Source organism: Suricata suricatta, chromosome 13 (genome assembly GCF_006229205.1).
Source record: "Suricata suricatta isolate VVHF042 chromosome 13, meerkat_22Aug2017_6uvM2_HiC, whole genome shotgun sequence".
NCBI classification, from domain to species: Eukaryota; Metazoa; Chordata; class Mammalia; order Carnivora; family Herpestidae; genus Suricata; species Suricata suricatta.
Window position 1 is genome coordinate 7,622,993 of NC_043712.1, and position 14,701 is coordinate 7,637,693.

Here is a 14,701-nt window from a genome sequence, read left to right on the forward strand (position 1 = left end):
AAAGAAAACTAACCCACATGGGTAATACTGGTCACCGACAGCAAAATGTGGTGGACGCTGGGGCTGTGCCACCCAGTGTGGTGCCACGAGCCACGCCTGGCCGCGTAAGCTTAGCTTTTAACTGAGTAAAGTGAAAGGGAATTTAAAGCTTCATCCCTCGGTTGCACCAGCCGCACGGGACACACAGTTTACGGGGGTTCCGTTGGCTGCACTCAGCCGCTCGGCCCTGGCGTTAGATTCCAGCTCGTCCTGTTCCGGCTGTGCACCCTCGAACAGGGCAGTTGATGTCCCTGAGGCACGGCACGGCCCCCTCAGAGGTAAACAGGCATGTCACCCAGCCAGCAGGCCGTCTGATGGGCAATATGAGACAGCATGCGAGAAAGACCTTGGCCTTAACCTAGAATGGCTGCTTTCTGTCTCATCCTGAAAAAGGGTTTCCCCCGGTGCCACCAAGAAGCTCAAAAGCTTTTTGTAAAGACTGGATGTAAAATGCATCCCTCCCCAAGCTCCCCCTACAATGTTTAGAATCTGGGCCGCTGTGAGCCGGGTGCTCCGACGTGGTGGCCGCACGTGTGACTTAGTTTATGAAAATATAAACTAGTTAAAATTCAGCACAAGTAAACATGTACCTCCTTGGCCATAGTAGCCACACTTTCAGTGCTCAAAGGCCACATGTGACTAGTGGCTACCGATTTGGACTGCACAGTCATTGAACATTTCCATCAGAGCTGCAGAAAGTTCTATTGGACAGCACAGAGAGTAACCGTGTCTTGGCCTGTCTCTGCAGCCGGCCCAGGGAGAGGATTGACCCTCCTATTCCTTCTCAGGATGGCTGTCACAGTGGGAGGGACCAGCCTCTGGCGTCAGCCACCTCCCTTTGCTGTCTACACTTTCACCTGCCCATTTCTGATACAGAGGCTAATGCTTAGCAGTCTGGTCTGAGACGTAATTCACTGACGGTTCATCAGAGGATTCTGGGATGTTGGCCAGACTGGGTGTCCTCATGGAAGGAGAAGTCCCTGTTCCAGAAGGCTGAGTCGCACAGAGGCAAAGAGCACAGGCCCCCGATTCAGACTGCCTGGTTCTCAGTCCCGTCTCTGCTATCACTAGCTGTGTGGCCCTGGGGTGAGTTCCTTAAACTGTCCACGCCTCAGTTTTCATCTGCAAAAGGGCATAGTAGTGTCTGCCTCACAGGATTTTCATGAGGACTCGGGGCACTGATGCAGGTCAAGCACCCAGGCTTCGTAAGCACCAAATGTGGGCTGTCTTGTCATCCTGACTGTAAGAGCCCACCTCCCCTGCGTGAGCCGACGTGTGTCAGTGTCTGTCAGGGCCTGGCTGGGTGCCCCCCGAAAACACGTATGTTGAAATCCTAGCCCCCCTGTACTTCGGATGTCGATGTATTTGGATAGAAGGTCTTTAAAGGGGCAATCAAGTTCAAAATGAAGTCAGCAGGCCGGGCCCTAATCTGGTATGACTGGTGTTCTTATAAAGAGAGGAAAAGAAGATGACCGTCTGCAAGCCACGGAGAGAGGCCTCAGAAGCAACCGCCCCTGCTGGCACCGTGATCTTGGACTTCCAGGCTCCAGAGCCGTGAGAAAATAAATGTCTTGTTCAAGCCACCCAGCCCGGGGCACTTTGTCACGGCCGCCTTAGCAAACGAATACAGGGACCCAGGAAGAGCTTGCCCCCTGCTCTGATGAAACCCGCTCTCTATACCTCCAGGGGAGGCTGCTCTCCCCCGCATGGTGCTCTGGGCTCTTTGTGACCTGGACCCTCCAGACCCGGCAGCTTCCAGACACGGCAGGTCCGCCCCCCTTAACATGCCCGGCGCTCCCCACTTCCTGTGTTCTCAGTACTGTACCTGGCACCTGAGTGCTCCCTCTTCCGTGTCTATTTCTCCAGAGCTAATCATCTCTCAAGGTCTGGCTCAAAGCCCACACAAAGTGCTCACAGCACCCCTCCCCGCCCTGCAGGGTTCAGCCTTAGCTCTTCACCCCAGGAGCGCTCTCCTGGCACGCATGGCGGCAGAAGTCACCTAATGACCACTGATGGACATTGTTGGTCTCTGCAAGCTCCTGGGGTCATGCCCAGAGACCCCTGGGAGCCCAGCACCCTGTGCCCAGGGCAGACATTCGGGAATGTGGGGAGGGGACGGGGGTGGGCCGGCAAGGACCCCCAGCGAGAACGGCTCCACACTTACTTCCAGGGTTCGAACGTGTGCCAGCAGCTGCGGCAGCCTCTGAATCTCGTTCTCACTGATGTCAAGGGTACGCAGGCTTCGAAGTTCCCCCACGGTGTCGGGAAGCTCCCTCAGCTTGTTATCTGCAGAGAGCCCATGGCACAGCTCGACCCCCCAAAGCCCCTTCACCAGCTTTCCGCCATGACGCGGGAGGTGGGGGCAGGTGGGAAGTGGGTGCCTCACTCTGACCCTGGGGCGCATGCCAGGTCCTGAGACCCAAGGCTCCATGAGGAAGAGCACCATGGTCGAGTTTCAGTGACCCGGGTTCAAGTTCTTACTCCGCCACTTTACAAGCTGAGTTGACTTTGGAAATTGGACTGTACCTCCTTGGGCCAGTTTTCTCATCTGTAAAATGGGGACAATAATGCTATCGGCCTCCGGGAACATCAAACTATGAAACTATGAAACTATGCATACGAAGCCCTCGGCACAGTGCCTGCCACACAGCAAGTGATCGATAAACATGGCATCATTATTTTATCATCACATGTGTGTTACAAATAAGTAAACTGAGGCGTTTGGTGCAGGAAGTGCTTAAGGACCATGAAAGGACATGAGGGAGGCGGGGGTACGGGAGCAGGCACGGTGCGTGTGACTCTGGGCTCTGTCACTGACACGCAGGGTGGTCCTGAGCAAGTCACTGCTCTCAGCCTCAGGCAGGGGCACACCGCCCTGTCAGGGACGCAGGAGGCTGGCCGCACCGCTGCCCATGGATGCTCCTCCCCGTGCACGAGGCTCTGTCAGAAGTGTTGCCGTGGCTCCCGAGTGCGCTCCCCCTACTAGGTCGCTGCTCCTACCACTCCTCATTATTCCAGATGCATCCTGGGAGCCTGGCTGTCAGGACTGTGGGCCCTGGTCCTGTAAGGCTCTGGCCCTGAAGGGTCACAGGAACTCTCCGGATGCCCCGCCTCTGGTTACCCCAGAGACAGACCTCCCCCGCAACAGGGTCAGTGCGGCTTACAGGGACGCCCCAGGACTGGCTGTCCTCACACTCAGGGGTCCCCAGGAGGAGCTCCCCGTGGATGCCAGGCCCAGACAGCCTAGAGCTGACGGGAAATCACATGGACAGGGCTTCCTGGCCCCTACCTTTCACATTGAGGGTCTGGAGCTGGATCAGGTTCCCAATGGAACGTGGGAGATACGTCAGTTGATTCCTTTCCACGTTCAATACCTAAGAAAGAGGGGAAATGACAGGAGAACCCACACACGGAGAGCAGTGTCCACCCCTGCTTTAGGCCAGGCATCACCTGGGCACCACAGGCACCTTTATGTCCTCCTGATAGCCTGGTGAGGAAGGCATAAACTGCCATGACCCCATATGAGAGATGAGAAAACTGAAGCTCCCACTGGTGAAGTCACATGCCCGAGAGAGTAAAACCGGACCTTGAGGCGGGACTTGTGGGCATCCCATCACTGCCGAAGGCCACAGAATGCCCAACAGGGGCCCCGCAGTCAAGCAAGGAGGAAGAAGGGGACTGACAGGGTCAGGGATCTGGGGGAGGCAGTGGTGACAGGGCTCTAGGTGTCCGAGTGCTGGGAGAGGGAAGCTGAGCTGCATAAAGGCCGCGGGCTCTGCCTGGGGCCCTGACGCTGGAGCTGGCGGTGCCCCGGGGCCGGAAGGCAGGCTTGTTGGATCCTGCAGGCCACGCTCCCTCCTGGATGCGGCACTGCAGGGCGAGCCAGGCCAACAGGGTGACGTGCTGAGGACTCATTAAACACTGACGCAACGGAAAGCTAAGCAGCCGTTATAGATAATGTGGCAGGTGAATATTCCATGAACCAGAGGATGGCTCTGGGTTATTGCCAGGTGTCCAGAAGTACCAAGACAATGGGCGCACCGATTCCATAAAAACATACACATTGAGAAGAGCCCCCAAGGATCCTACACGCAGGCATTCGCTGGGGCTTCCTGAGGGGCAGCCACTACTTCCCCGCGTGTTCTTTGTGTGCCGTTGGGCAAGTGACCTCAGTTTTCAGTTCTGGAAAACGCAGCAGCATCACCCACACCGTAGGGCTGCTCACTCGTGTCGTTTCCCGGTCCCCTCCACGTTGGGAGGCTGGGGTGCTGCCCGCAGAGGACTGTGACTCCATCGAGTCTGCGAACACTTGACTCGTAATTGTGGACAGCTGTGCGCTCGCAGGGACCCGAGCGGGCGTGGGACAGAGGCCGATAAGGTGGATCTACTCCGACAGGGAGGTTGGGGAGGCCCCTCAGGGACGTGCGGGCTGAGAGATGATGAGCCGCCGAGGCCCAGGGAGGAGGAGAGGTCTGTGTGGGGAGGCCCTGGCGCAGGGGGGGAGTCCAGGAGGGGTTCAGGAGCTGAGTGCCAGCGACGGGGACAGAGAGGAGAAACAGGCAGGTGGGCCTGTCGTGCAGGGTCCGCAGGGGCTCAGCGAAGAGCACGGGCTTTAATCTCCGTGTGGAGGAAAGCCGCTCCCCCCACCCCCCGGGAAGTGGGGCTCATACCAGCACCTGCCTGACGGCGAGGCTGCAGGGAAACAAACCAGAGACAACGCGAGGGAATGCTTAGCTCGCAGCGGGCACGCGCGGGGGGATGGCTGACCCGGACCGCAAGTGGGAGGCTGAGGCAGACTGCTGGATCCATCATTTCCCGTATGTTGTGGGGGCTCACGAGGAAATCCCAAGAGCACATGCCAAAAATATGGCATGGAGACTCCCACAGCTCAGAGCACCATGGCTGGGCGTCACCGGATTTCCTCGCAGGGAAGGGGCAGAGGGGGCGGGCACCTAGGGCGGCCAGGCCTGAGCACAGGCAGAACTCTCCAGGCTTGTGGGGCGGCCTCCTCCCACTCAGGCCATCAGAGGCGGGCTCTGTGTGTCCTGCACACATACCTGGAGGGCGGTCAGCTGCCCGATGTCGTCAGGAAGAGCGGACAGCTGATTATCGTGCAGATCCAGAACCTGCCGAAGGGAGACCAGCGTGAGCCCTCACCGTCACAACTGAGGAAGCCCGCAGATTTCGGGCTCCGGAGGCGAGAGGATGCCAGGGGTCTCTTCTCGCCTCTGGTGTTAGAACAGATGGCACCAACCCTTCCTCTCCAACTAAAGGATCATGCATTCCAGCTCTGCTCCGTTTCCAAAATATTATGCCATTTCTTTCTTTTTGTTATCAGATATTCATTTTTAACTGTTGGGCAAAAAGTGTGCTATAAGACAGTATGCGTAAGTATTCACGTTAGAAAGGAAAACTCCCCACAGTGTAATTATATTATTTATGTAGAAAAGGACTACCAAATATGCAATAAAATATTGATAGTGGTTCTCTGAAATGTGATAGTGGTTCTCTCTTTTTCTTTGCTTAACTGTACTTGTTAATTTTTTTAACAATGAAAAGGAGCCAACAAGGCACAGGTAACACATTGGAGTAGGTAGTATGTTTCATACACGTATATATAAAATAGAAACATACATATGTATTAAATATATATTTGATATACACATAAAATGTTACTTGCTTTATGACAAAAATAATGAGTGTTGGACCAGAATAACAAAGAAAGTAAGAACTATGCCAATTTCCATAAACCGGAAATAACCACGAAAAACACTTGATGCCTGATGCTACCACCTTTTCCTGTGCGTCCCCACTGTTATAGCTCACGCTCATGAGCAATAATCCCGAGGCCACAGGTCGTGTCACATGCGCATACGTCCCTGTCCCTGTCCTGGAGAGGCTGACTGTTAGGAGGGGGTCAGCCTAGATCACAGGGCTTTCACACGTTGATCGCATGACGCCTGGCATCCCTCTGGGGACTCCTCGTTGGGGTTCATCAGTTTCCAAGCTCCCTGCTTTCACAGTTTACCTTCCTGCCTGTCCGGCAGGCCCCGCTGAAGGCAGGGTCTGCGGCTGGTTGTCTTGGTAACCTCACCCCATGCACAGTACGTAGAAGGTGCCCAATAAGTGGTGCCGATCCAACCCCAGCCTGACTGTTCCGTTAGGCCTTCCCGGCGTGAACTTTAACAAAGGGAGCTTGGCGGCCACAAGGAGCACCAGGCAGAGCTCCTGACACGTGGGACAAGGCCCACCCCGACCCCGACCCCTCCCCCGGCCCCTGTACCTTGATGGTTGCGAGACTCAGAAGGCTGCAGGATTTAGGAAGCAGAGAAGTCAGGTGGTTCGTGTGGACAATCAACACCTGTTGGAAAAGATTTGTGGTGCGTTAGGCTGAGGACAAGCAGGGAGCAGGGGCAGCCAGCTCGGCGGGTACGCGAAGCAGACACCGCAGTGGGGGATGTGGTTCAGAATCATGGAGCCTGCAAATGCAGACTCAGAGGACCTGGAAACCTGCAATTTCCAGGGTGACAGGAATCTCAGAGGCCTCATTCTACCTTCCATCCTGAAAAGGGGCCCCCCGTGCACCTGTCCTGATCCGAACCTTCCTGGCTTCAGCATCCTCATGTGGGAGGCAGAGAATAATAGAGGACCTGCCTCCAAGGGCTGGTGTATGATTAAGAAGCTAACAGACAAAGAGCACTAAGCCCAGGACTGGCCTGGGGTCCAGGGCTCAATTCGTGTCATCTGTTGCTCTTTTTCTTAGGCATTGACCCTTGCACAGAAAGGTCCAGTGTCACGGAGCTCTGCTGTGTTGGTATGGAACATTTTTTTCTTTTTTTTTTACTTCCCTCCATTTAGACTACTCTTAGCTGTCTACATGCAGAGCTGTGACGCCTTTCTGAAAAATCATTCATTCCCTTCTTAATCTCTCCTGGGGGACCAGAATGAAATGAGCATAGTTTTCATTATGATTAACAACAAGGTCACCCAGTGTTTACTGAGGAGGGCATCGGGCCCGGTGCACTTGCCTCTCTGTCTGCCCACCTCCCTACCTGCCACTCACTTCTCACAATACCGCTGTGAGAGTAGAGCTGGGAGTGTCTTCATTTCGTAGATGAAGAAATAGATGTAAGAGTTGGCGGAAGTTGCCCAACTCATGAGAGGGGCAAGGCCAGGACGTGACCCAGGACCATCTGACCCCAAAGCCTGCTCTTCTAGCTGTGAAAACACCTGCGTCAGGCTGAAAGCGTGAGAATCTGGGGCAATGGAGGTGTGTGTGTCAAGAAGACAGCTCCTAGAAGTCCCACCTGACTTCAAACCAGTGAACACGTATGAACAAGTCTCTGAAAATGAGGATCTGGCTCACCTTCTTCTGTAGAACTTTGCACGTTGCAAAAGCCCCAAATGGAATCTAAAATAAGAGAAAGAAGAGTCAGTGCCTCCCCTCCAGCCAATGTTTGTTTTCTGAGCGGCACCCATGTCGGGGGGATGGGGTGGGAGGTGATGAGTACAAAATCCTCCCGTGGAGGGCAGCGCCAGGCTGGGAGGGCGGTGGGGGCAGGTTGGTGAGTAAGGCCACTGGCGACACGGTCAGACCCCCCGCAGTCAGGTGACAGGAGGCCATCCTGCCCGACCCCAGCCCCTACACCATCCCCAACATGAGCTCTATCGGGGCAAAAGAAAGATGTCTGGTGCTGAGCAGAGGCTGGAGAACCCCAGAATCTCCAAGTTCCCTGGAAATCTGGGTGTACATTTTCTTTTTTCAATTAAAAAAATTTTTTTTGAGAGGGAGAGCACACAAGTAGGGGAGGAGGACAGAGGGAGAGGGACAGAGAGAGAGACTCTTAAGCTGGCTCCACGCTCAGCACGGAGCCGGACATGGGGCTCGATCCCACGACCCTGGGATCATGACCTGAACCAAAAGCAAGAGTCAGACGCTCAACTGGCTGAGCCACCCAGGCACCCCTGTGGGTGCATTTTTTAGACCCCTTGATTCTAGGAAGACTAGGTTGAGGCCAACGATCATCTGAATTCTTCTGAACAAAAACAGAATCTAAGGAAACTTCTCTTGACTAATGCTTCTGGCTTTTTACAAGCCCGAGTCCTCATCTGTCTCTCTCAGGGACATCTGATCCAAGAAAAAAGGACAGATCAAATTCATAGCTGGAACACTACCCCAGTTTACCTCTGAGAGCTCACATTTAGAGATGTCAAGAATGTCATCTGCTCCAGCTTCTTTTGCCTGAGGGTGAAAAGAATAATAAAAAAAAGTGTTCAAACAAAACACCCTTGCAGGGTGGACAAACCAGGTAAAGAAACGTAGGCTTAACAGCCTGTAAGAGATCACAGACAGCATCTGGTTCACCTAGTCCATTTTGCAGGTGCGCCAAAGATCCCTGCTTTAATGGGGCTTGAGGTCCAGCAGGGAGGAGCAAGTGAACATGGAAGGACAACCGTGATCGAGGCACTCCCGGGCACCTGGCTGGGTCTGCTGGGAGTCAGAGATTTCCTCTGGGGGTTGGGGGGGGGGCAGGCAGGAAGGAGAGAGCACACGGCTTGTTTGGGGGCAGTGTGGAACCCTGTTTCGTGAGGGCAGAGGTGGAGGTGGACTCAGAGGAAACCCAGGTTCCCTCACCAGACACATCTGATACTCCAGGCGTTTCCGAGCCTCTTCACTGGGTTTCCGCTTCCGGAAGAAGAGAGGCATTCTTCCTTTTCCCCTGGAGTAACCTTCAAGACTCTAGGGCATAGGAGAGAAATTAGGGCTTGGGGAATTTGTCACACATCCAGGACAGGCAGCATAGGAGCACAGAACACGGAGCTGATCTTCTGGACTGTATGATTCTTGAGGGTAGGGGCTGTGTCCATCCTGACCATCAATCTTGTGCCATGGGCCTGGCACAATAGGTCTCTCTAAGGATGCTCTTTGAGAACTCCTAGCAGAAGGGACTGAGGAATCACTTCCAGTTCCTGGCACACTATAAGAGTGACATCAGCAAACCAAACGGGGCATGGCATCGGCGGGCCATGACCTTGGGGCGTTCAACTACATCATAGGCAAAGAGATCTCTTAGTAAAATAAAAATCCAAAAGCAATCCTCAGACACCTTACCACCCTCACAGCTATTACTCCCTGTGATTCTCCCCAGAGCCCAGGCTAAGATAATACAACTGGCAGGTGAGCTCAGCCTGGACTGTAGGGAAACCAGTCCGGAATTCTGCTCTTTCGAGTCCTGATACTGTGGGGTTTGCCCAGTTTTTTCACACTCACGTTACCTTGTCACACACTATGTACACTGTCCTGAACTCAGAAGCTAGATGCTTACTACCTGCTCTGTATCTGCAAATATAAGTGCTTAATACAGGACATCAATGAGTCAGGAGGCAATCATCCGGGGAAGCTCATGGTTAACATCACAGGCTCTGGGATGAAGTCTAATTGGGTTTGAATCCCAGGTCTGCCATCCACCAACCACGTCACCTTTGTTCATCTCTCTTCTCTCTGAGCCTCAGTTTCTTCATCTGTAAAGTGTAATAATGTTACTAATACCTGGTTCTGTGAGGATCCAGGGATCATATATGTTAAGTCGATAGCACATTACCCCTGCTCAATAAATGTCAGCCACAGAGCACTATACATCTCACAACTATTTATTCAGGGCCTACTACAGCTTAAGGAACTAAGGACAAGATGCAGTTGAAGAAGATACACACTCAGTCCTCAAGGGGAGGGGCAGAGATCACGGGTCTCTGCCCACAGGGGCGTGGGCAGTCCGGGGAGCAGGCCAACCTGCAGAGCTGGCTCAGGCCCCTCTTGTCACCCACTTGCCAGCAGGGATGGGGAGAGTCTAAACACAGCCCTCCCCCATCTCTCCCTGATGACAAGCTCTTACCCTTCTGCTCCCCAAGGACTAGTCCTCTCTCACCCCCTCCCCAAAGTTCAGCCCTCTCCCAACCTCCCCCACAGTGGTCATCCCCTCTCCATCCCTCCCATAAGATCAGCTCTTCCCAACCTGCTCCTCCATACCCACCTCTCTCCCATTCCTCCCCCAGACGCCCAGTGGGAAGAACCACACCCATCCTCCCCAGGCTGGAGTGGGGAGAGCCCCACCTGGCTCTGTGGGTGCACAAGTCCCAGATGCTCGATCCCCCGGGTGGACCTGAAGGCGGGCAGATCGCTCGTAAGGCTTGGTCATGTACCCCGGGTCTCAGACCACCGGGCACGGGCCCGGGCGGAGCTGGAGTTTAGTATCCTCCAAACGCAGGAGCTGAGGACCGAAACTCAGAATCTCAGAAAGTCATGCAGACCAGGATGACGAAGTCAGACTCAGAACCGTAGGATCTTGAAATTAAGAGTTGGGCGCGATTTAGACTCGAATAAAATTGTTTTGGCAATCAAAATGCACACATCACGAAGGAGCTAAAAGGGGTCCCGGGGTCCCCATGGTCCTAGGGTCTCGGAATGGGGGTGCGGACACCTTAGGAGAGGGGCGGGGCTTTGCGACTGGGCGACTGGAACCACAGGGTGACCCTCACCACTGGGGAGAAGAGAGGACAGCGGGGCCCGAGAGCAGCCCTCCCGTGCCTGTCTCCTCCAGGCGAACCTCCCCGAACCCTTCCTTCCCAGCCCTTAGCCACAACTCACCGAGGACTGGGGTTCTCCAGCCGTCACCCTCAGCCTCAGCCTCAGCCTCAGGCACCTGCCCATAAGCAACATGGCGGCAAGGGCGTCGCTGGGAGGCTGGGCGGAGCTAGCGGTTCTCGCGAGACGCGTGCTTTCCTGCCTATATCCGGCGCAGTCAGAGCGGGTTTCAGTCTTTTGGCTTTCGGTTCGGAGGAGGCGTCGGTGCAACAGTCTTCGGTCGTCCCGAATCCGGGTTCATCCGACACCAGCCGCCTCCACCATGCCGCCTAAGTTCGACCCCAACGAGATCAAAGTCGGTGCGTGCTCTAGATGTGGCTCGGGCTGCGAAATGGAGCATCCCTCCTGTCCGCAGCCCGTCGGCCCCGCGGCCTCAGCCGCCCTTGCCATTTTCACGTCGGGCTTTAACGTTGCTGCCGCTAGGGGCCTTTCAAGTGCTGCGTTCAGGGCGCTGTGAGGTCCTGGTCGAGGCTCTAACTTTCTGGGCCTCAGCTTCCCCACGTGTAACTGGGGAGGGAGGACCGGACGACCTGTGGTGGCTTTGCGGCCCGCACGCCCTAGGGTAAGGTTTGTGTCCGGGCGCTGCCCTCCTACAACGCCGGCCGGCCCGCTGCGGCCTCGGCAGCCGGAGCTGACCCAGCCCCGCGTGGCGCCGGGGAGGCGGCGGCTCCCCCGCCGGGGCTCGGGTGGCCTTCCTCGCTCCCCGCTGAGGCTCTTGCGCTGTCCCGAGAAGAGACCAAAGCGGCGTGGCCAGCACGGAGTGAAGGGGGGAGGAGGCTGTGGCCCGGGGCCCCCTCTGCAGCGCCGCACGTCTTCTCTTCCCGCAGTGTACCTGAGGTGCACCGGCGGCGAGGTGGGGGCCACGTCCGCCCTGGCCCCGAAGATCGGCCCGCTGGGTCTGGTAAGCCATCCCCGTGGAGGCCTGTTGCAGGGCAGACCGGGTCTGAGGTGCCTTTGACGTTGAGGAGTGGGCCGCCCCAGTATGCCTCTGACAGCGGGTGCTGGGGGAGATTGGAGCTCTGACTTTACTCTCCGTGTCCAAGTGCTGCGTTTACTGTACCCGAGGGACGGGCCAGAGGTCTGTGTGAGGGCTTCAGAGAGTAGGTTGGTGACCGTGGGCTGCCTACTTGGCCTGTGTTTGCTGGTCAGCGAAATGGGTAGATCACTGATGGGATTGAGTACCGGTTGGGAGGATTAAGTGGGCTGTGGGGGAAGAGTCTGGTGGACTTCGGGTAAAAGCTTGCATAGCCTGTTTGTAAAGGGAGCAGCTTTCCCGAGGACCGCTCTGTTTCCCCGCTTGTCTATTTTTACGCTTTTTTCGAGCCTACATTTCCCGGAGTGTCATTAGGCCTTTATTCCTTGGACGTTGGTCGCCGACCCGAGCGTGTTGCTCACGGGGTCTTGCTTCACCAGCGTCTTACTACTTGGCGTTTAGTTTGGCTGGCACCCACTGGACAGCTTTCCTGTTGAGGCTGGTGGTCGTTTGGAAATCTTAAGTAGCAAATGCCCAGACCCCGACCCTGCACACTGACTTGCATTTGTGCGACACAGAAACCTGGTGTCTTTAAAACTGTCCAGGGGATTTGACTGTAGCCAGTATTGGAAATCCTTACATCTACCATGAGGGTCCTAACGGGGCGTGGGTAGGTAAGGGACTTTGCCCCTTAACGGCGCTGGGCCTGCAGCGTACAGCCCCAAGCACACTTCACCCCTAGCTGCGGTTCTCCAGGGCATATGGCTGTGATGGCTACTCCTGGATTCGCTAGGTGCAGTTATGTGCTTCAGACGTCCCCCCACCCCTGTGTGCTGTGCTGGATGGGATACAGCTTTGGGTGTTGCCGGGGGAGAAGGACAGGCTGTACTTCAACTTAGAGCACAGTGTGATTGTGTACCTTTCTACAGTCTCCAAAGAAGGTTGGTGATGACATCGCCAAGGCCACCGGTGATTGGAAGGGCCTGAGGATCACAGTGAAACTGACCATTCAGAACAGACAGGCCCAGGTACTTGCCTTGAGCGGGAGGGCAGAGGCAGCAACCCTCTGGAGTCCTTGGGTGGAAGGTTTTGCTGACATGGCCATCTGTCACCGTGGTGAGCCGAGGGCGATTTTAAATGTGGGGAAGGTTTTTTTTTTGAGAGCACAGATCAAATATTAACTGGTCACTCGTGTGACATTGGGCAAATGCCTTCGTGTCTCCTAGGGGGAGGACATGTTTTAGGTTGTGAAAAGGAGTTGACAGTGTACAGCAAGCCCAACCTGGCCCATGTATTTTGAGAGCCAAGTTCATGGAAATACTGACCTTTTTCATTGGAGTGTGGAGTAGGGCTTAATTCACGTGGAGAATCTCTTCTGCAGATTGAAGTGGTACCTTCTGCCTCTGCCTTGATTATCAAAGCGCTCAAAGAGCCGCCGAGAGACAGAAAGAAGCAGAAAAACAGTGAGTGGTCTTTTCCCTGGTGATTTGTGTGGTGGTGTCTACCCAGGGTGATGCTTAGCGGCGTGTTTTTGCTTTAACGAAACTTGGGGTGGCACACGGGTTTGCTCAGAAGCCGATAGACAGCCAGGCACTACCAAGAAGTGCCACGTGCTCTCCCCAATCCCTAGCCCAGGACTGGCCCTACCCGAAGTGCATGCAGGGGGAAGTACTTGACAGGGATGTCCAGGATTCAGACCATTTCTGAGCTGAAAGATGCTCTGAACAGCTTAACTAACTCCAGTAGCTTCAATTTGTCTTTTTTCATGTAAAAAAAAAAAGTCTCCATGTAAGATTAGCAGAGACTTGATTTTACCCAGCCACCCGCCACTGCACCTGATCAGTTCTCTGTTGGCTGGTGCAATCCAGTGGTGAGCTGATAGTAAACCCCAGCTTAGGAAACAGGGTTGTTCTTCATGTGGATGACTCTGTGCCGAAAGCATGGGAACAGCCTGGAAATAAGGAAGTCGTGTGGTCTGCTCTGGCCTTGAGTTGTGACAGCTTTTGCTGTTTCTCTCTTCAGTTAAGCACAGTGGAAATATCACTTTTGATGAGATTATCAACATTGCCCGACAGATGCGGCACCGATCGTTAGCCAGAGAGCTCTCTGGTAAGTGGACAGCAGGGAACCACCTTGTTACATGGGGTGTATTCACTGAGTGTTAGCATTTTCCAACTTGCAGGGACATTACTCTGTAAGACCTACAGTTGGGATGCAGCATCAGTGAGTACTTGGGCTGGTGTGTTTAATCTGGGTGTCAGGACCCATGGAACTTTGCATTCAGAGCTGCTTACAACTAAACGGAGTTCTGAGTTTTAGATGAGAGGAGCAGGGATATTACTCCATAAAACGGTTAATTTCTCCTTCCTGATGGAAAAAGTGTTTCCCCTCGGGAATTGAGGATTGCTGAACCCTCTCTAATGCCACTTTTCTTAATTCTAGGGACCATTAAAGAGATTCTGGGGACCGCCCAGTCTGTGGGCTGCAATGTTGATGGCCGCCACCCTCATGACATCATAGATGACATCAACAGTGGTGCAGTGGAATGCCCAGCTGTAAGTGACTTCTGTTTCACTTGCCTAAATCAGGGTGAGAGCTGGAGGAAAGCTAAAGTAGTATTCATGGAGATAGGCTGGAAAGCTTCTAGAAAAGGTCAATAATGGGTTTGGACTATTAAGAATTTTTTATTCCACTACTGATAGGTTTTCTTTCCTCTTTCCCACAGAGTTAAGAACTACAAAGGAAAATATTCTAATAAAGGATCATTTTGACAACCAGTGGACCTTTTGTTACAGCCTCTTCCTTGGGGGACCTTGCTCCTTTGTGGTCAAATGGTGGCTAGTGGGGTCACGGTGGCAGAACCTCTGGAAAAAGCTATTTGGGTAACAAGCTCCTTGTGGGTCAGATTGCTGCCCTGTATGGGACTAGCTCAGAAGGCCTCTAGAAAGGAAGTCTCCGTGCTGTTTGTGGCTACATGGATTCCGAACTCCTCAGAAGAACAAAATTCTTGACCAGAAAGAAAACTTCTACCTCAGCATGAAACGGTC

At 54.3% G+C, this 14,701-nt stretch overlaps 2 protein-coding genes and 1 non-coding gene across 7 annotated transcripts in view; 2 read left to right on the plus strand and 1 right to left on the minus strand.

The window, feature by feature from the left end:
- The window catches only part of LRSAM1 (leucine rich repeat and sterile alpha motif containing 1), a 39,768-nt gene extending 28,886 nt beyond the window's left edge, over window positions 1-10,882 (minus strand). For 2 of the 5 annotated variants that reach the window (XM_029921127.1, XM_029921123.1), the window contains exons 1-9: window positions 10,685-10,882; window positions 10,151-10,381; window positions 8,675-8,779; window positions 8,225-8,281; window positions 7,406-7,450; window positions 6,323-6,400; window positions 5,097-5,165; window positions 3,329-3,413; window positions 2,204-2,325 (exon numbers count right to left, since the gene is read on the minus strand). In XM_029921127.1, coding sequence (XP_029776987.1) covers window positions 2,204-2,325; window positions 3,329-3,413; window positions 5,097-5,165; window positions 6,323-6,400; window positions 7,406-7,450; window positions 8,225-8,281; window positions 8,675-8,746 — 528 coding nt within the window. In that variant the 5' untranslated portion in view covers window positions 8,747-8,779; window positions 10,151-10,381; window positions 10,685-10,882. Of the gene's footprint in view, window positions 1-2,203; window positions 2,326-3,328; window positions 3,414-5,096; window positions 5,166-6,322; window positions 6,401-7,405; window positions 7,451-8,224; window positions 8,282-8,674; window positions 8,780-9,520; window positions 9,562-10,070; window positions 10,095-10,150; window positions 10,382-10,684 lie in introns of those variants that run through there. The other 3 variants (XM_029921124.1, XM_029921125.1, XM_029921126.1) reach the window with 3 other exon arrangements.
- On the plus strand, window positions 10,846-14,436 carry RPL12 (ribosomal protein L12). The gene is made up of 7 exons (XM_029921132.1): window positions 10,846-10,980; window positions 11,509-11,582; window positions 12,584-12,682; window positions 13,036-13,117; window positions 13,677-13,763; window positions 14,097-14,209; window positions 14,380-14,436. Exons 1-7 carry the CDS (start codon window positions 10,944-10,946, stop codon window positions 14,383-14,385), a joined length of 498 nt encoding a protein of 165 aa, XP_029776992.1. The 5' UTR covers window positions 10,846-10,943; the 3' UTR covers window positions 14,386-14,436.
- LOC115277173 lies at window positions 13,477-13,606 on the plus strand. Its single transcript, XR_003902278.1, has one exon. It is a non-coding gene; the product is annotated as a small nucleolar RNA SNORA65 (small nucleolar RNA).
- Window positions 14,437-14,701: the final 265 nt, after the last annotated feature.

Bases quoted from the DNA above. Each gene is read 5' to 3' on its own strand.
- RPL12 (XM_029921132.1), top strand. From the start codon at position 10,944: ATGCCGCCTAAGTTCGACCCCAACGAGATCAAAGTCG. The intron at 10,981-11,508 runs GTGCGTGCTCTA...CTCTTCCCGCAG, and splicing joins CCCCAACGAGATCAAAGTCG to TGTACCTGAGGTGCACCGGC. The intron at 12,683-13,035 runs GTACTTGCCTTG...TCTCTTCTGCAG, and splicing joins TTCAGAACAGACAGGCCCAG to ATTGAAGTGGTACCTTCTGC.